At 33.0% G+C, this 21170-nt stretch overlaps 2 protein-coding genes across 5 annotated transcripts; both read left to right on the top strand.

The window, feature by feature from the left end:
- Nucleotides 1-1737: 1737 nt before the first annotated feature.
- On the top strand, nucleotides 1738-4591 carry ZFP4 (zinc finger protein 4). Of its 4 annotated transcripts, XM_088092687.1 has the most exons (4): nucleotides 1738-2085; nucleotides 2187-2311; nucleotides 3181-3330; nucleotides 3439-4591. In XM_088092687.1, exon 4 carries the CDS (start codon nucleotides 3553-3555, stop codon nucleotides 4324-4326), a length of 774 nt encoding a protein of 257 aa, XP_087948813.1. In that variant the 5' UTR covers nucleotides 1738-2085; nucleotides 2187-2311; nucleotides 3181-3330; nucleotides 3439-3552; the 3' UTR covers nucleotides 4327-4591. The 4 variants fall into 4 exon arrangements, with proteins under 4 accessions (XP_087948813.1, XP_047158469.1, XP_047158470.1 ...); XM_047302513.2 differs by lacking the exon at nucleotides 3181-3330; XM_047302514.2 differs by lacking the exons at nucleotides 2187-2311; nucleotides 3181-3330.
- Nucleotides 4592-17435: 12844 nt separating this feature from the next.
- On the top strand, nucleotides 17436-20619 carry LOC124829070 (uncharacterized). Its single transcript, XM_088092675.1, has 4 exons — nucleotides 17436-17625; nucleotides 18289-18397; nucleotides 19016-19253; nucleotides 20221-20619. The coding sequence occupies exons 1-4, from the start codon at nucleotides 17522-17524 to the stop codon at nucleotides 20367-20369; spliced, it is 600 nt and encodes a 199-aa protein (XP_087948801.1). The 5' UTR covers nucleotides 17436-17521; the 3' UTR covers nucleotides 20370-20619.
- The last annotated feature ends 551 nt before the right edge of the window (nucleotides 20620-21170 follow it).

Below are 21170 nucleotides of genomic sequence, written 5' to 3'. Positions count from 1 at the left end.
AGTGAAAACGTACCTGACTTTGTATTTATAATTTACCTCATGGATCCTGAGTTGATACAAGCCCAATAAAATATAAACAGAATAAGATATAATCAGATTACTTAAAAATCCGGTTGGTTGCAATATCTGTAATTAGATATTCTTTGATTATTTTATCATCTGCTGGACTGTTGACCCAGTAACAACTTAAGCGCTGACCCAATTACGGCCCAAACCATTTGACCAATAGCAGATAGACCGATCGACTTTATTCAGTAACCGTTCGGTCCATATTTCATTCGATACACTCACCAATCACAAAAATTCAAAGGATGTTGGTCAATGACAGATGAATATAAAGATGAAGAGGATCAATTACATTATAATAAAAAAGGTGTAGAAATAATAAAAAAAATGTTGATCCAAAACATAATATGGATCAATATTCATCTTATAAAAAAAAGAATGTCATACTAAGAAAAGAAAATTATCGTAATCAATACATAATAATAGTAAGAAAATTGCTATTATAGACACATAATTGCAACTCTAAAGAAGAAACTGTTAATATAAATAAAGACTACACTTCAGAAAGATAATATATTGACAATGAATACTCTGACTTTAAGGTTTTCCTAAATTCTTCCATACTCGAATGATTTACTAAACTCTTGAATACAACAATATCAAACATTCATATCATGACATCCATGTCATGATTATACAATTAAATCCCATAAATATTAGGAATCTTGAGATATGGAAGAACTTTATTTCTTTCCCAAATATGATGAAGCAATACTCAAAAGCAATAGATAGCAGCATTTGTCAATCTTTTAATACAAATTCTATGTAAATTATTAAATGAAATTTGAATTCTGATATAAATGAAAACGGTACACACAAGTTATGTATGTTCTAAGATGCTCGTGAAAAACAAACCCAACCGTCTTCTAAGTGAATAAATTAATAACAAGATGCTTTAATTGGTGTCTCTTTATAATTCTATCTAAAACCCGAAAGCAAGTTGAAGGAGCAGAAATGGAATTTAGAAAGAAAAAAACAGCGAGGGGGTTCACATAATTCATAAATACTATGTAAAAAAGGGTTGTTGGGAAGTGAAGGACAGGAGTTGCATTATTTATTGTGAGTGGAGTTGTTAAGAAACAAATGATGTCATATCATAGTACATGGGATCATGAATAATATATGGATGGTCCGAATAGGATGGGAAGAGTAGTTATGCTAGACGTGCTAGATGGAACCAAACATGAAACTTTGAAATCTGACCCCATGCATTGGTGTTATCTGAAACACTTTTGAAGTGGTGAAGATGGAGAGAGAAAGAAAGCTAGAGGCTTCAGAATCTTTGGTGGGAATAATGATTACACTGTTGTTGGCCTGTTTTTCGGTTCTTCCTCATCAACCTACTTCTACTTTCAACTTTGTAACTGCTTCTCACTTGTTAGCTTTCTCAGAAAAGTCTAAATTTTTGCAGAAGGAAAACAAAAAAGTTTAGATTTTTATATGTTGTTCTTAGCATAAACTTTTTTGCACAGTCATGGACAAAATTTTCATTTATGGCAAGTTGTAATGAGATAACAATTTAAAAGCACCGTTTTATAGACTATTTACTTAAAGAAAAAAAAAAAAGATTAGAGTACACTAACTAAGAGACACTGAAAATACTGTAGCACATTATTAATTTGATCATATCTCCCACTCTCTTTTTATATATCCCAAAACCTCCTTTTCTTCCTCTGACTTCTCTGTTCCCTAACTCTCCACTTCTTTCTTACCTGTTCTTTCCCATAATTAAACATCAATACCCACCATCTCTATGTCTCTCTCTCCCCATTTACTCTTCTTTGCTTTTTATTCCTTTTCAGTTAAACTTGTTAAATAAAAAAGAAAAAAATATCTAAGCCCACACCTTACCCTCTATTAGTGTTTCAGAAACATAGAAAACTCAATGACCAATTTTGTCTTCTCATAAACAGTCATAGCTAGGAAAGCTACACTGGAAACAGATGTCTCCGATTTCAAAGCAGTTTTTAGGTGATTTCAGAAGCAGGCCACTTTCACTTGATCTTGAAATTTGAGAAGGTATGCAACCTTCTTGCACTCTCATCTATGTACTTAAGTAAGTACTGTTTGTCTTACTTTGGTTTTCACTTTTGCTTCTCTCAACTCTTTCTTGGGTTTAGATGACTCTGAAATACTGAATAAAGGAAATGGTATGTGGATTTTACCTTCAAACTTTGTGTCATCGCATCAGTGCCTGCCCCGTTTTGCCTCCACCAAAATCTGCCTCTCTAGCCAAGCCTCCAGAGTAATTTTCCTCTCTAAACTGTCATAAGTAGGCTTTCTTTGTTGCTATACTGGGTGTTTGTTTATACAGAATGGAAGTCCAGGTAGATTTAATTCTAAAATTGAGAGGGACTGAGATGAAACAACCATCTTCATGCAGTTCTTTGTTTTCGATATGTTGATGTTGTTGGATCTCCATATTAATGTTCTTCTTTGTCTCTGTTTTGTGTGCTGAATGATGGTCTTACTGTCTCCAAGCTTTGACTTGCTCTTACAAACTGATGGTGTTCAAGTTTTTTCTGGGTGCTTCGTCCTCTCTCTCTCTCTCTTTCATCAGGAGACACTCATGACGTTCAATCTCCTTGGTCAATGAGTCCTTGGAAATATATAATAAGAAAGAATCTCCATATCAGATTCAACATTGATTTCAAAATAGATATAGTATATTACTAAATATAGTTAACAATTACAGGATTTTGATGATACTTTTGGCCATGATGAAATGTGAAAACACTGATATTGGCTAATTAATTATTCATGAACTTCATGGCATGTCCTTGCTAATCACTTACAACAAGCATATGTGAAGAAGATTCAGACAGTATGAGTTCCTTGCTAAAGATTTTAGAATTGTATTCTACAATCTGATTTCACCCTAATTTCAAATATTCGATCATACTTTCGTAAATCGGATGGCTTTGAATGTTTCCTATTAAGCACTCGGCATTCTTGTTTATATGAATTTTTAGTCGGCAAGTCTGAAAAAGCTAGAATATAGGATGGTTGAATTTTTGTGTTGAAAATAGTAGTAGTTTTTAAACATTACATTTTTCAACCGAATATGTCATAACAAATTCCGAAAAGGCAATTAAATAATGGTTTTGTTAGCAGATTTGAGTAGAGTTACGATCACTGCTACGAGTTACCAATCCAATATCCCATTTGGCTGGCCAAACATATAATGAAACAAACAAGCACCAACTAGAAATGCTTTTCCAGCAGGGAAAGTTCATTTTTAAGCCATAGGAATCATAAAACACGGTACTTGGATGAGTATCTAGTCATCTTTCACAGTATCAGTATTGATTCAAGATTTTTGTTATGATTGCTTAATGAGCTGATTGATTTTCTTGGCTTAACTAATTGCAGGATAAAGTAAATATCCCAGAGCAAGCTCAGAAATAGATTTCATTCTGGATAATCTGGTGGTTAACTCCCACTCCTATTTGTTAAATTAGCTTCTAACTTGAGCACAGCTACATCATGAAACCAAACTTTGATCTTGAAGTTGAGGCACATGCAGAATATGAATCTGAAGTTAGCAGCCAGGTTGCTTCCAATGTTTCTATTCAAGAAACCTCTATAGGTCCTTGTAGTGACAGCCTCACTAACATTTCCCACACCACAAATCCAATTGGGAGTCATCCTAATTCAGATGCTATTTCACTTGACTTAACTCTCAACTTCAAGAACAGTGAGCCAGGGGGAAGAGATTCAATAGGATTCTCATTCTCAAGCACTAGCGAGAGCAGCAATGAACCTGCTTCTCAAACCACAGCAGCGACCATATCACGAGTCTTCTCTTGCAATTACTGTAAGCGCAAATTTTTCAGCTCTCAGGCTCTTGGTGGACACCAGAATGCCCACAAGAGAGAAAGAACATTAGCAAAAAGGGCTTTGAGAATGGGATTTTTCTCTGAAAGGTATGCCAATCTAGCATCTCTCCCTCTTCATGGTTCCTTTAGGTCCTTAGGAGTAAAGGCACACTCTTCACTGCACCATGGCTTCTCACCAACAATGAGGCCTCCTGAGATAAAAAGCAACGCAAGATTTGATCAAGGGTATGTTGGCATCCCAATATTCTTGGAAGATGATGAGTCAGATTTGTTGTGGCCGGGTAGTTTTCGTCAGGTTGTCGAGGCTGGTGATAGTCATCAGAATTTCATACTGACTGGAAGTTCAGATTTGAGTTTTACTGGGGTTAATCCACCTGTAGACATAGAGAACTCAACACCAGATTTGACTTTGAAACTTTGAAGGACGTAATTTGGTACAGTTCCGGCCTTGAGTTGTCTGCTTTATTGTTATGTTGTTGTACAGTAAGACATGCATGCAAGGGGCCAAGATTGCCAGATTCGTTACTAGACTTGTTGGGTTTCCTTTTAGTTTCATTTTCAGTTTTCTCTTAGGAATCTTGCTTTGGTATTTTGCTTTGTATGTTTCTAGTTGTATAAGGGCTCCGGGAGGACAATTTTGGAGCTTCTGTGCTTGTTATATAAATCATGTCTTTCCTTCACTGTAATTATTGAGCTTCTATGTGTTTTAGTCTTCAGTTTTTATTCTGGATTCATATTGACAACTAAACCGATCTAAATTAGTAGTACTATTTATCTCCTTTACTTAGGAATAAAAGTCATGAAAGTTGCTATATTTTATTGTGGTGGATAAATTTGATATGGGTTCTAGTAATGACGGATATCTTCCTGCTATCATCTTGGAACTGATCAAGGATACTTGAACCACTCTTCAACGTAGTTGTGCCTTTGTGGCCAACACAGACATGGTATGTTTGTATTACGATAGTTAAGATGAATCATACCAAATTGGAAATAAAATAAAAAATGCTTAATAGCCACAAATGTTTCCAATTCTTGGTTCGTTTCTCACAGCTACCTCTGATACACAATAACTTAGATTTTCTGTCCCATTTTCTGGTTTGGCTAGGGCAGATTGTGGCCGCAAGTTATTGAATCCAAAAGAATGAAAAGGGTGAAAGAAAATTATTCTCATTGATTGACTGACTGACTGATATAAATGATATAAACAATAGGCTTATAGATGCAAATAACAGATGTATAAAAGGAACTACTAAATTAACAGTTCTAACGGATTTCAACTAAGTATCTTAACTGTAATACTCCCCTCAATACGGGAGGAAGATGTTCTAATAACAGTTAGAGTGAGGATTTTGGTAGAAGTTTTGTGAGAACCATGTTAGTTCACTAGCAAAGCAACTTCAGCCAGTGACTATACTCAGCTTCAGCAGAGCATCTACATATGGTGGTATGCTTTTGGGCTTCCAAGAAACTAGAGAATCCTCAATGAAGACACCAAAACCCAGTTGCAGATTTCCTTGTATAAGATAAGGACAAATTTCCCAGTCAAAATTAGCAGAAGACTGTAAATGAAGACTGGACATAGCAGAAAATAGAATTCCTTGACCAGGAGACGGGTGCTTTTTGATGTATTGCAGCAGCTGATGAGCCACATCAAAGCGAGTAGTGCGAGGTTGAGAGACAAGTGGACTCAGTTTATGCACAACATAGCTAATGTGTGGTCTTGATATTGTCAGTTAAAGCTGCCAATAAGATGTTTATGCATCCAACAAAAGCTGTGTTAATTTTAGATTGGGGTTTGTTGGTGGTGGCAGAGGTCTTCATCCAATAAATTAGTATCTCAAGTAAAAAGAGGGCTTATTTGCTTTTTGAGAGGTTTTTCTCATTCCAACTTTCAGAACAATGCTGCAGAAAAGTTGTTGTAAACTTGGTGTTTGGTTAACCATTGTCTTGAGGCTTCCCTCAAGCCATAAACTCCCCCTGTAAGTTCTCCCCCTAATTTGGAGAATCATGTGAAGGATGGTATCCTTGAGGAATTTCCGTATAAATCTTATGTACTAAATCTCCATTTAGAAATGCATTGTTGATATATAGCTAAATGCGCCATTTACCGCAACCAATGAAAGGATAGTAGTGTTGTAATTTTTGCCACTAGAGGAAACTGTTTCTGTAAAATCCAAACCAGCTTGTGTGAATTCGTTTGTTATCAAATGGCCATGCATCAGTCCTTAGACCCATCTGCCTTGTGCTTAATTTTGTTAAGGCATCTACAACCAATTGTGTGTTTATCGAGTGGAAGTGGAATAATACTTGTTGCAATTCCTCTGTAATGTGCAAAGTTGACTGTTTGAGCATAAAATTGAGGTTCAAATTCTGTGGAAACTTGACAGAAGAAGGATATATATGAAACAGTTAGTTTGCCATAATCAAGGTAATCGGAATTACGATATTGGGTCTTAGGTAGCTGTTGTAGCTGATAGAAGAGGAAATATATTAAACGGGTGAGGGATCTATGTGTTCAAGAAATTCTTCTAAATGCAAGTGTGATGAATAGCATAAAGGCATTGTACTCTAGCTCTTTTTAATAAAGAAACTCAAATGGAAACTTGTTCAAACTGTTGAAGCCATTTGGTGAAGGCAACAGTGTAGGCTCGAAATCTACAAAATGAGATTGGAACATATGATTGAAAGTTTTCTTTCAAAGACCAAGCTATGGCCACTTTAAGGAGATGCTGATGTTTTTATTCAGCTACAAACTTTTTCTGAAGCCTTTCTATCAGGAGAACAGATGATTGACATCTTTTGGTGTAAAAAAGTCAGTTATAACTAGTTCTCAAACATCATCAAACCAAAAACAGCAAACTGATTCTCTACGTTAGCAAGAAATAATGATATTATAGTATGTGATGCTGATTTATGTTTCTTAAAAATATCAAGGTAAATCCTGCTACAATCACCTACTACTAGTATAGATTAAACCAAGCATACTATTCTATTTAGCTATAGCGCAAAGTTGACAATGGAATGTAAATGCAGGATTCTCTTACGATATTATAATGTATTTATTGTTTATTATTGATAACTTAAATGGACAAATCTTGAGTGCTAATATGGTGGAACCACTCAGAAGAGCATCTTGAATGTTACCTTTCCCAATCTTATTAAAAACCTTCAGGTCTTGAAGTTAAAAGGACGCAGAAGTGAAAACAGCATTTAATTTAAAACAAGGTACGAACATTATGTATTACTCACAAAACTTGAATTCAGCCAATTCTTACAATACTTACTTTTGTAGTGATGGGAACAAGGTTTTAAATTACAGTCAGAGTAACTCACCATAACCATTAAATTAAAAGAAATGGAAAGGTGATAACGAAGATTTTGAGTGCATAATAAATGTTTCATTAATTCCATGATATCATTACAGAAAAGGCAAAGTCTCTATGTGTAAGGATGAAGAAAATCATCCATATATAACAAACTAGACACGTGTAATAATAAACTATGCAAAATTGTTTAGAAAGAAAAAAGACAAAAACAACAAATTGTAATAAACATGATTAATTATTTGGTAATACCTTCCCTCGAGCGTGACTATGAACATCGAAGTCCAAGCTTGGATATGCATTGTGTGAAAACTTTGGGATGAAGAGCCTTAGTAAACATATCAGCCAATTGTGCAGAAGAAGAAATGGGCAACAAACGAAGAATACCACTTTGAATTTTTTCCCGGATGACATGACAGTCAATCTTTATATGCTTTGTTTGTTCATGAAAAGTTGGATTGTGAGCCCGGTATATAGTAGACTGATTATCACCAAACACTGAAATAGGAGCAGTGGGAGGAACTTGCAAATCAGTGAGCAAGAAATGGAGTCATTGCAGTTCACAACTCAAAGCTGCAAGAGCCCTATATTCAACTTCAGAGGAAAAACGAGATACAATTGTTTGTTTTTTTGTTTTCCAAGAAATTAAGGAAGAGCCAAGAAAGACGCAATACCTAATAACAGATTTTCAGGTTTCAATACAACTACCCCAATCAGAATGAGCAAAACTGGAAGGAATTAGAGATGAGTTGGCACGAAAATAAAGACCTTTAGTAGGAGAACCTTTGATGTAGCGAAGACCTCTCATGGCAGCACTATGATGAGTATCCATTGGTTGAGAAACATATTGACTCAACTGTTGAGTAAGAAAAGTTAAGTCTGGTTTGGTGGTTGTAAGGTACATCAACTAACCAACTAATTTGTGATAAGGTTGTGGATCAGATAAAGGATTTCTTGAAGAGCTATTGAATTTGGTTGATCCATAAGAATAGATATAGGTTTGGCAGCAAGCATATCATTCTCTTTCAGCAACTCAAGAGCAAATTTTATTTGATTAACCACAATCCCAATAGAAAAGCGAGATATTTCAAGACCTAAAAAGTAACGAAGTTTCCCAAGATTCTTAATGTTGAATTCATGGTCTAAGTGTGCCTTAATAGATTCAATTTCATTAGAATCATTTCTTACAAGAACTATGCATCAACATAGATTAATAATACAGTAAAAGATGCCCCTATTTTCTTTATGAAGAGAGAATTATCAGTTGAAGATTGTGTGAATTTAAAAGCTAATAAAGTTGTGGTGAGCTTGGCATACCATTGTTGGCTAGCTTGTTTCAACTTATATAATGATTTTTTTTTTAATTTACAAACTTTATTAGGATGAGAAGCTGTCATACCAAGGACAAATGCATGTCAAGGAACCAGTTTTTGGCAGCAATTACGGCAAGAATGACCCTCATTGTTGTGAGTTTGACAATAGGAGAAAAAAATATCAAAATAATCTACTCTTGCAAGTTGTGTGAATCCCTTGGCAACCAAGCAGGCTTTATGCCTCTTTATGGTACCATTGACATGGAATTTTATCTTATAAACTCATTTACAATCCACATGCCTTTTATTGGAAGGAAGATCAATTATCCTTCAAGTGCGGTTTTATTCAAGAGCATTAATTTCAAAATTCATGGCTTGCACCCAACAATCCATTTTAGAAGCTTGAGTGAATGTTTTTGTTCAATTAAGGAAGATACACAGTAGCAAAAATTTTTGTAACTAGGGAAGCATTTATTATAAGAAATAAAAGTAGATAAAGGATAATGTGCATAGGAAGAATGATTACCATATGACAGACTGGTATAGGAAGCAACAGATAGATAGTAGTGATAATCTCTCAAGTAGTGTGGATGTTTTCTTTGTCTCATGGAGTGTCTAGAAGGTTGTGAAACGGTGGGATGTGGTGTTGTAGTAGTAACTGAATTGGAATTATTTACACTCTCTTGATTTGAAAAAGTGGTGAGATCATCTATATCCAAGGGTGCACTATTATCACAAATTGGTTTTGGCAGAGTTGAACTAGTAATGTAAGATTCATCACTGATTGAAAAGGAAAAGAATTTTCATAAAAGACCATATTTCTTGAAACAAAAATTTGTCTGGGTTGAATACCATACAACAATTATCCTTTAGTTCCTTTTTTATACCCAATAAAAATAGTTTTCCTAACCCTTAGAGATAATTTGGTTCGACCATGTTCCAAAGTAGTAAAGTAGGCTAAACAACCAAAAACTCTTAAATGACCTAAGTCAGGTTGTTGTTTATAAAAAATAGTATAAGGACACTGATTTTGTAACAAAGGTGTAGGTAATCGATTAATGAGATGAACCGAGTGTATGATAGCATAAGACCAAAGAGATGCTAGTAAATTAGTTTGAAACATCAATGCCCAAACAACATTCATGATATGCTGATGCTTTCACTCAACTACACCATTTTGTTGAGGCATTTCAACACATGTAGTTTGATGGGATGTAATTGACCAGATTCTTTAAGTGATCCCTAGTTTCACCTTTATATTTCATTAATTTGACCCATGTAAACCGAGAAAAATCATCAATTATGGTTAAAAAATATTTATAACCCAAAATGGAGGTTGTAGAACATGCTCCTCGAATATCAATATGTAAAAGATCAAAAGTTTGTATTGATTTAGTAGTACTAGAAACAACAAGAAGCTTCTTTTTTCTAGCAAATTGGCATACATTATAAGGGTAGGTATTTTGGAAGGTTACCAAAGGAAATTGTGTAGACAATAATTTTAATTTTGAGTCTGACACATGACCAAGTCCTAGGGAACAAAGTCTAGGGGTAGAAACAATGTTACAAGAACAAAGACAATGAGTTGATTTAATGGCCAATGAAGTCACTACTTGAGACATTAACACATACAATCCTTGTAGCTGCTTAGTTGTATCAATCGTCTTCCGGTTGAAAGTCTGTTTAATATAGCAAAAATCAGAGTTAAAAATAAGGTAAAAATTAGATTCAGTAATAAGTTTTGTAGCAGATATTAAATTGACCTTGAAGTCAGGTATGTATAAGACATTTCTTAAGGTTAAAAGAGGATAAAGTTACACAGTACCATAAATTTTTACATGAATTTTGGATCCATCAGGTAAAATAATGAGAATAGGTGAAATTTCAAAAAAAATGAGAAAGTTTATGAGATTAAAAGTCATGTGATCAGAATTCATGAGCCATTGATCACAGGGTATACCTGCTAAAGGAGAGGAATGAGTATGCAAAGTTGTGGTATGAGTCAGGTTGGAAACATGGGAAGAGTTGGAGCTACCTAAATTGGACTGTTAAAGCAAATTAAGAAGACCCTAATATTGCTCTTGAGTAAAACCATCACCTAGGATAGTATTTCCCAACTTGGTTGTAGCTAGGAGGAAAACCATCACATATTGGCATTGCTTTGTCTAGGCTTGTAGCCAGAAGGAAAACCATGCTTAAAATAGCAAGTGTCAACTATGTGATTGGTTTTTAAAAGTAAGTGCATAATTTGTTGGAAGATATTTGGCCTCTTTCGATTATGGTACGACCCCTACCTCTATTTCCACGACCTCTACCATATCCAAAATATTGGTTTGGATTAACAACAAGACCTCTTCCAAGACTAGTATATTGATCAGTGTTGACAGCAAAAGTTTTCACATCCAATGATAACTCAGTCATTTTCGTAGTATCCATTTTCCTTTCTTGTTGGACAATCAAAGAGAAAACCTTGTTTATTGGAGGAAAGGGATCTAGAAGCATAATCTAGGATCTAACATGTGAAAATTTCTTGTTTAACCCTTTGACGAAACGAATAACATAGTCTTGATCTTTGTATCTTTTATAAGCTTAGATGGTTTCACATGTGCAGGGTATCGAACACTTGCAATGGAGAACATGTATGCAATTTTCAAATTCATCGCATAGGCCTTTTAACTGAGTGAAATATTGACTAATAGTGAGGGTGCCTTGTTAGAGGGGAAAAATATCTTCCTGAAGATTAGAAACCCTAAACATATCGGCTCGAGAAAATCGATCGTGAAGATCTTGCCAAACCTCTTATGCTTGATCAATCATGATAATGGATTGTAGAATGGAATCATCAATAGATCTATGAATCCAAGCAAGAACCATATTGTTGCATCGCTTCCACACTCCATAGTACGAATATGCTGGTGACGGAGAAGAAATACTACCATTTACAAGCTTGAGCTTGTTCTTTGAAAGAAGAGCGAGCTTCATAGCTCTTGCCCATGAATGATAGTTTCGTCCATTTAGGGGCTGTGAAACTAATGCTTATGATGATGATTCGTTGGCATAAAGATATATAGGATTTGAGGGATTAGTGAGATAATCACCGTATGTGGGGCTCTGGTTAGCCATGTAGAAAAGAAGAAACAGAGATATAAAGAAGAAATGAACAAATTTGTATGATAGGTTTTTGGCTACAAGAACTCTCGAAAGAGCTCTAACATAATCTCAGAATAAATGTTTCATTGATTCCATGATATCATTACAAGAAAGGAAAGGCTTGTATATGTAAGGAAAATAATCCATTTGTAACAAACTAGACACCTATAATAACAAACTGTGCAAAACTGTTTAAGGAGGAAAAAGACAAAAAAGCAAAACAAATTATAATAAACATGATTAATTATTTGGTAACCCTTGTAATAATTTGATATTCCTCTTAGTACTTTGTTTTGTTTCTTAATATTGCAGGAAAATGGATGAATGTGGTTGTACGTGGTCATAATTAGTATCTCTTTAACTTAAAAAAAACACTCATGTTATGGCTAAAATTATGGTTGAGTAGTGTTTTTAAAAACTGTGATTGGGAAGGAACATAAGAATTGTTTATCGTCTCTGAAGAGCGAGAACCAAAGAGCTATAATACAATCTCAAAATAAATGTTTCATTGATTCCATGATATCATTACAAGAAAGGAAAGGCTTGTATATGTAAGGAAAATAATCCATCTATAACAAACTAGACACTTGTAATAACAAACTGTGCAAAACTGTTCAGGGAGGAAAAAGACAAAAAAAATGTAACAAAGTATAATAAACATGATTAATTATTTGGTAACCCTTGTAATAATTTCATACTCCTCTTTCTACTTTGTTTTATTTCTTAATATTGCAGGAAATCATGGATGAATGTGGTTGTACGTGGTCATAATTACCATCTCTTTAACTTAAAAAAAACATTGATGTTATGGCTAAAATTATGGTTGAGTAGTGTTTTTTAAAATCATGATCGGGGAAGGAACATAAGAATTGTTTATTGTCTCTTAAGAGTGAGAAAGAAATGCCTAAATGGAACATATAGGAAGTTGTCCCAAAAAGTGAAATGAATTTGAAATAGAAGTAAACAAGAATATAGCTGAAGTGGTCAAGATTTAGAGTTACATCAGCATTAGAAACTTGAATGGTATCAGACTATGTCTGAGAAGATTTTGACTTAAACTCAATTGGGAATTGGGGATGGGAGAGAATCCATATAGCTTAAAACAAGGGGGTTTTTTTTAGAGAGGGTTAACCATAGATATACAACACTAGTTTCACTCATATAAGAGATTGACAACTTTCAATATAGGGATTCGTCTATGCAAGTCAACAAAACAAGTCATTCATATGATGCTCAACGTTTTCATTTTTTACTCAATATTTATTTACATTCACTTAAATTCCAACCAAGGATAAATAGTGTGATCATAGACTTGCAACCAAAGTAAGTAGGACCATATTTTTTTTCAGACACTTTGCCTTTAGATTATTAACAAAGATTTGAGTGAGGTATTGACACCATATCAAATTCCACAATTGTAATTTGAACTGGTGGGAGGCTAAGAAACCAAAAGACCATGGTCATAAGAATTATGGAGGTTTTTCTGGATGATTTAGGTCGATTGATTTCCAATATGATTTTGACAACTAAATCTCTCTTATAAGAGTTCTTCCTAATAGAGCTAGCAAACATTGGTTTTTCAATCCTAACTTAGGTGTTGTTCACGTCTCGGGTATCGATGTATAACATCTATTTTAGAAGAAAAATATTGATTTTATGCACTAAGTTTACACACGCACTTAAAAAACTTGATTGGTTACTCGCGTGAACTTCCACAAGGATCTCCAATCAGTCTTTTTGTTTATTTTTTGGATTAGCGTAATAATGAATGGATGAAGTGGAAAGTAAATGTGGTTGAATTCAAACAGGGACACAATGGTAGATGGAAATGTTATCATCACTAAGTCAAAGTAACTTGTGCAGGAAAGTAAATTACCAAGAAAAGTAAAGAAACTTGTAACATAAATAAATGAAAACGGTGACCGAAATTGGAACAATCAACATTAATCTAACCATTTTTCCTATTTTGGAATGTATGATTTGTTTCACAATTTGCAACCCCTACAAAATACAAAATAAACCTACTTATACTTTATAACCCTTCCCCAAACAATTGCAATATTTGAATTCAAATTATAAACTAACCTTAAATCACCATTTTGGAACTCTTCAACGGTTTTAAGATCCACATGGCTTGGGCAGTTGCCCTCCACCAACCTCCAAGTCGATTGTTGATATGTTTGCTTTCACATGCCTCTTTTTTTTCATTTATCAATATCTTCAATCTTTATGTCTCCACGATCATCTTGATGAAAATCAAATATTGTGGCTTCCCAAGATCTGCATGCCTGTTTTATGGTATCCATCTCATAAAGAAACATTTGGTCGAATGCCTTTGTAGAATATAATTCTCTCCAGTTTACAACCAATAAGACTTAGGAGAGATGTTGGGCGATATTCAATTAACTTTCAAAAGCAATGTTGTCCTTCACTAACATCATTCTCGTGCTTCTATAAGCTATGACCTCTCGATCCTTGATCCTCCTAATGATAACTTTTGATCGATCAAATGTCCTGAAGTTTGACCCTCAATTATCCACCAGTAATTGATCTTGTTAACCTTCAGTCTCATAATAACTCTTGATCTCTTAAACAATTTATTTGCCTCTAAGAAGAGGAAAAAAGGATTTGAAGGATTTTTAACTTGTTGGAAAGTTTACAAAATCGTACAAGTAGTAAAAATGATAAGTCCATGTATCATTTTCCCAGGAGATTTGTGTTTATTTAGCTAACTATGATTATTTACTAATTTAAGCGATGAATATGAACATTGGTTGATTCAAGACAAGTTGACAACAAATAAGATTACTAATTGTTAAAGTTATAAAATTTTTAGGGAAAAGACTCATCGGGGTTGGATTTCATAACCCAAACTTTGTGCAATCATCTACACAATATATCTCTAACATACTCAAGAATTTACACCATAAGAATACAAGTCTTAATCCATTTGAGGTAAGTTCTAAATCTTTATGTGAAAATATTAATCCCTTTGATATTTAAATACAATATTTGCATTAAGAAAAGATGTCTAGAATGACCAAGAATGTTAGTCTATGTCTAGAACCAAACCTTTTGGTTGTTCTATCCATTTCTAGGTTTCAAAACATTTTTCAACTATTAGACACCACCAAAAAACATAGATATTCCATCATGCACATGAATAATAAAGAGAACACAAGAGTAATGAAAGATTTTCTATTGTATAGAAAAAGATACAAGAGTTTACATCTAACCCCAATGAAATGGAGTTAGTTACTCCTATACATCTAGAATACAAAAGAAGATTGAAATAGTGGAACTGATGAAGAAAGATGAAGTCTTTGAGCCTTAATAGTGCCTGAACCCGTAACTTGAGCCACAACAATGTTCCCACATTGAAAATTTTCTCTTTTTCTTCAACTCTCGACCTTTTAATAGTATTCCAAAAAGTGATTTCTTGTTAGGCGAAAAATAGCTTTATGTCATGTGTGATTTCTCACTCTTGTTGAGAGTAATCACAACTTTCTTGTTGGGTGAAAGCCTTTAGTGGTTAGGTGAGAGACTCTAGGTAGCTACTTCCAATTTTTCTCCAAATTTTTATTTTCCTACAAAATAATCCACACAAAGAAAATTAAATCTATCTTTGAAGAATATATACAAATCACACATCTTTTAATGAAATTAATACAAAACATATGATATAAAGACAAATAAGAGGTTCAAATAAGTGTGAATAATAGGCAATTACCACACTTATCAAGGATCTTCCATTGTTGAAAAATCTTGCCAACTCCTTTTGATGCCATATTGAATCGTATAGAATAAAGAGAATGTAAAGGCGATAGTTACCAATTGCTTTGTACAACGTGTCTTTTGTACAACATGTTTTTATATACCCTTATACAAATAACTCATGCTCTTAAGTAATGAACTTTAAATCTAACTTAATTTTACAAAACTCACTTGTAAAATGAGATTTTCATTCACATCATTGATATAAATTCATTTTATCTCTAATTGATATGAAATCTCCAACACACTCTCACACTAAGTTATATATATCTCAAGCATGAATACTGAGTTATATATATCTCGAGCATAAAATTATACATTAATATATGGTGATAAGGACTTGATAATAAGTCAACCAAACAACAAATGTCACTAAAATAAATTTCATCTTATTTCTACCAGAACATGTTTATTTAAAATATCAATTATCACTAAATTTAATAGGAGTGGCAAAAAGATTCATCTCGACAATTAACCCATCACTAAAAAATGGATAAGAAAGTGCAACTTGTCCCGCCACATAATAGGTTGACTTGCCATTTCTTTTAATATTTCAATTTATATATATATATATATATATATATGTATATATATATATATTAATAAATAAATATTAAAAATTATATTTCATTATATAAATACTTTTAATGTTTTAATTGATTAAATAATATTTTTAATTAAATAAATTAAAATAAATATTACGTGTACATATTAAATTACCTTATAAAAACTAATAATTATAATAATAAATTATATTGAAATATAATTTATAAGTATTAATGATTTAAATTACAATAACATATATTTATACAAATTAATATTTTTATAAAAAATATAGAATAGAAAAATTTATCTTTTAAATTATTTTAATTTTAATTTTTAACTAAAAAATAAAAAATAAAAAAATAAAACAGAAAAACGCACCGATCCATTAATTTAACAGAGTTAAGTAAATAAGACTAAAATAAATTACCGGATGGAAAATTTCAACCTAACTCGTTTCATTTTAACATACTAACTATCCATTTTGCCTCCATAAATTTCAATTGTATCTCATTATTTATATTAATTCCCGTATCTTATCATAATTATATTCAACAAATTATAAAACGTACTAAAATAAAATTTAATTAGAATATATATTTGCTTGTTAACCAATATTGAATTTCCATTTTCCATATCATTCAATATGATAATCATTTATTTCAAAATATTACTATTACTGTTTTATGATTATATTATACGTTTTGCTCTCCGTTTTTGAAAAGTTTAAGTAAAGTTTTTGCCATATGATTTATTTAAATATTTTCAATTTCTTTCTATTGATAAAAACAGCTCCAATTTGTCTTTTTTTTTTCCTATCCAAACTGAATTTTAAAATGTCGATCTTATTTAGTGGCGGTAATTTTAACCTTTCTAGTATTACTAAAAGTCACCATTACTTAGTATATTAATTATAGATTAAATCTGGAGCGTGATATTATTCAAGTCATTGATTTTAAATAAAAAAACTAACATAATAATCAACACAATTAACAAATTAATAAAAATAGTCAATGATTATCTGAGCTGCAAATTAGAACTATTCATAAAAAAAAAAGACAAGACACAAAATTCTTACTCAATGGATTTCCTTCTTCGTTTCTATTTTCTTCAAAGTTTTAATTTTTGTGGTGATTTTGAATAGACAATTTTACAACACAAATTTATAGACTTTTAGATCCATTACAAAGTCTTTTAAACTAATAACGTTTTTCATTGACAGTACTAATATTCTACATAAAAGGTTTGATGATGTTTAATGGATGATGTTTGATTTAGTAATTAAAAATAGTCAAAGGATTAAAATGGTTAAAAAATATTAAAAAAAAATAAGCGTCTTATGTGTCGGCACATAATTAATCAGAAAAATTAATAAAATAATAAACCATGACTAAAACGAGGAACGGTTTTTTTATTTTTTATTGGGAGAAAATAGTACACTCTGACTCTACTCTGAAATTTTGCTTTGATTGGTTCCATTTCAATTGCAACTACCACTTGAAGGTGAAAGATGGCGGAGGAGAAGCCAAAAGGAGTAGGAGAAGAAGCCAAAGAGGAGAGAAAGGAGAACTTATACGATGTCGTTCAGGGTCTCATCTTCGAACCTTCTAAGATTATTAGAAAGTGGGTTTTAAGCCTAACTCAACCCCACAAAACCGGCTTGTAAGGTGAGGTTTGCACCTCACTTATATATTATAAATTGGCCTTATCTCTAGTCGATGTGGGACTTCCAACACACCCCCTTCACGCCGAGGTATAGACATCTCGTGCGTGATAGTAGAAATTGGGTGGTCCAATAGCGGCCCGATTGCGGGTGGAATAGAAGAATAGAATGCCCACTTAGAACTCGCTAGGATAGGCACTAACCATGGCTCTGATACCATATTAGAAAGTGGGTTTTAAGCCTAACTCAACCCCACAAAACCGGCTTGTAGGGTGAGGTTTGCACCTCACTTATATATTATAATTTGGCCTTATCTCTAGTCGATGTGGGACTTCCAACACACCCCCTTCACGCCGAGGTATAGACATCTCGTGCGTGATAGTAGAAATTGGGTGGTCCGATAACGGCCCGATAGCGGGTGGAATAGAAGAATAGAATGTCCACTTAGAACTCGCTAGGATAGGCACTAACCATGGCTCTGATACCATATTAGAAAGTGGGTTTTTAAGCCTAACTCAACCCCACAAAACCGGCTTGTAAGGTGAGGTTTGCACCTCACTTATATATTATAAATTGGCCTTATCTCTAGTCGATGTGGGACTTCCAACAAAGATCAAGGCCACCCTCGTCCCTCTCTTCCCCGAAGCTTCTAGAAACTACTCTCGCCATCTCCTTCTCTGCTTCCGTCAAGCCTCTCCCCTCCGACGCCTCCTCTTCATCTCCGTCAGTCTCTCTTTATCTCTAATTGAATATTATTATTGATTTTCTTATAATGTCTAATTGATTATCTAATTTGAAGTTCCTAAGCAAAGACTAACAGAATGTATGTGTACAAAATACGAATTATTACTTGTTATGAAGATTTCACGTTCCTGATTTCTAATTAAGAAAAATAAAGTAGTATCTTAAACAAGCTCATCTTTCACTTTATGGCGAATAGGTGTAGGTTTATTTAGTTTATTATTAAAATGTAATTTAATTTCAGTATGTTATCGTTAAAATATAATTTAGGTTGGTTTATATATTGCTTTCAATGTGACATATTTGTAATAAAAAATATTGTGAAAAACAAAAGTTGCTTTCAAAACTTCTGCTTTAGTTTGTTACTTTCTCTGAATTTAAATATGAGAACAAAATTATTATGTTTAAAGGACTTATATATATAAACAAATTTTAATTTCTTAAACCTTATTTTATGTCATGATTTCAAAATATTGTTTTTTCTTAAATTTAAGCGGAATTATGAATAAATGTAATTGAAGATAATCTATGAAAATACATTTTTATCATATAAAAACAAAAGTATTAAATGATTTTGGTTTGTGGTTCTAATTGATGCAGGTTGCGACGGTTGCTCTTGTTGCTCTCTCAGGACTTGTTGCTTTTATGCTCTTCTTTCTGGCTGCAACTATAAATGCCATTTTTGTCTCTCTTCTAATTTGTTTGGCAGTAGCTGGAGGGTTCTTGGCTCTATCCTTTGCTTTTGTGACAGCTGTATATATTGGAGCACTATCAGTAGCCATCTTTGCTATTTCCACAGTTGTTTTTTGGGCTGTTGTGGCTATTGTTATTACTGCAGGTAACATCCTGTTACTAATTTTAAATTTGGAGAAACTGAATTCCTTTTATTTTATTTTTCCTTTCTTCTTTTACAAATTCTCATTGAGAAGTTTATTCAAGCAAAACCTAAACTGTTAAAGCGATTTTGATTGGTTGTGTGGATTATCAGCATCTATGCTTTTTTACAATATGTAGCTCTAAAGAGGATTTCTTGTAAGCCAAGATTCTGAATTTCAATTGAGATAGGAAGACTGACGCTATTTCAGATTAATGATTGTGTTAGTCTGTTATCCTACACAGAAGATACTTAAATCTACTGATAATAGGTTTTTACCCTAACCACTGCATGCATATATAGATGATATATTGAATTTTGAAGATTTCATGAAATTGTATTGATACTAGCGATATTTTCTTGACAAAGATCTCCTACAGAACAACCTAGTGGAAATGTACATGCCTCCATTATTTGAATGTTGTGCACTTTGCAACCAGATAGACGCTTCAGACAAGAAATGCCTTATATAAACGCCTTTTTATCTCAATTTGATGTCTACTTTGTATAAACTTCTCCTTAAAAAGGTGAAATGAAGTGAATATCTCCAATAAGCTAAATCCACATACGCACTGGTTTAGAAACTTTCTTATCTTATACAAAAGCTTGAGTATACAAGTTCATTTTAGCTTATTGGAGAAACTTGATTATTTTACCTTCTTATTTTCCTTTTAGGAAATGCATATAGAGAAAATTATCCAAGCAGGGTGTAAAGCATAAAACTAAATTATGAACTTGTAATGTACAGATGCTAGCCACTGCAGAGCCTATGGGATCTTTAACTTTATGATGCTAATAGATTTGGTTCCTCTCAAACCTTGTTTTACCTTTTCCAAAATAGAGAATTTTATGACTTTGGCCTTTCATTATGTCCTCTACTTTTGTGAGCTGACACTATATATTGCCTGCACATGAAAATAATGTGATTCAGGATGGGTTGGATTCCTTTATACCTTGTGGCTGGGAACTAGAAAGAGCATTGAATTTGCAAAACTATCTTTGAGTGCGACTGGCTCTGCAATTACTACTTATTCTGCTGCTTGGGGTACTCGCAACCTGGACCACAAAAAATCAATTTAGGTGCTGGTTACTTATAGAACCATGTACACAAATCTTACACATGAATGTTTGTTGGAATGGCGAAAGCATCTTATATTTCATCTCTCGTGGTTTGGTTTAAGTGTCTGTCAATAACATGCTTGTATTATGTCAATAAAAATTCCACAGTTTGGTTGTGTGCGTTTTAGCCCAAACTAATGTTGATAAACTCCAGGATGAAATGTATTCTGCTTCAGTTTTTAAATGGAAGAACATGAGGCTTTTTTCTTTATTTAGCTACGTTGTACCTGGTATTGTGCTTCACCAAATCGGACTGCTATGGTAAAATGATCTAATTTTGAATGAGTTGTAAACTATTATTGCTGCATTTCTGCCAGCAAGAATGTTTATGTTTAGAGCAACTACCAACTCCAGGCCCAAAACTCTTATGAAGTTATATGAAATGTCTTAGTATTTATTAGGATAAATTTTTATTAGGATACATGCTCTATTCCTTCCAAATGTATTTATTAGGATAAATTTTTAGGATAAATTTTTAAATAATTATAAAGTCAAATTTGCACTACTTATATAAGATAAATTTATTTTATCTTTAATTAACTTAGAATCTTCAACAATTGAAACTAACAAAACATTTTTTTTTTAATTTAAAGAAGGGAATGACTCCTTGTATTCGACTATTAAAGTTTTTTCTCCGTCTATGGTTATTAAAGTTATAAGATCAAATGACAAAGAACTATACTTTCTCGTTTGAGATATTGTTCGTTTTCGAACATGTAGTCTGACTCTTTAAAAAAGATTTTGGAAAATGAAAAGAGAAAG

The sequence above is a fragment of the Vigna umbellata genome, chromosome 1, assembly GCF_029865625.1.
Source record: "Vigna umbellata cultivar VRB3 chromosome 1, Vumbellata_1.0, whole genome shotgun sequence".
Classification (NCBI taxonomy): Eukaryota; Viridiplantae; Streptophyta; class Magnoliopsida; order Fabales; family Fabaceae; genus Vigna; species Vigna umbellata.
The sequence above is the reverse complement of the archived record's forward strand: the minus strand, read 5'-3'. Positions and strand labels throughout refer to the sequence as shown.

Excerpts from the sequence above, each read along its gene's own strand:
- ZFP4 (XM_047302514.2), top strand. The coding sequence starts at position 3,553 with ATGAAACCAAACTTTGATCTTGAAGTTGAGGCACATGCAGAATATGAA.
- LOC124829070 (XM_088092675.1), top strand. The coding sequence starts at position 17,522 with ATGGCGGAGGAGAAGCCAAAAGGAGTAGGAGAAGAAGCCAAAGAGGAG. Across the intron at positions 17,626-18,288 it reads ATCTTCGAACCTTCTAAGAT|CAAGGCCACCCTCGTCCCTC; the intron begins TATTAGAAAGTG and ends TCCAACAAAGAT. Across the intron at positions 18,398-19,015 it reads GACGCCTCCTCTTCATCTCC|GTTGCGACGGTTGCTCTTGT; the intron begins GTCAGTCTCTCT and ends TAATTGATGCAG.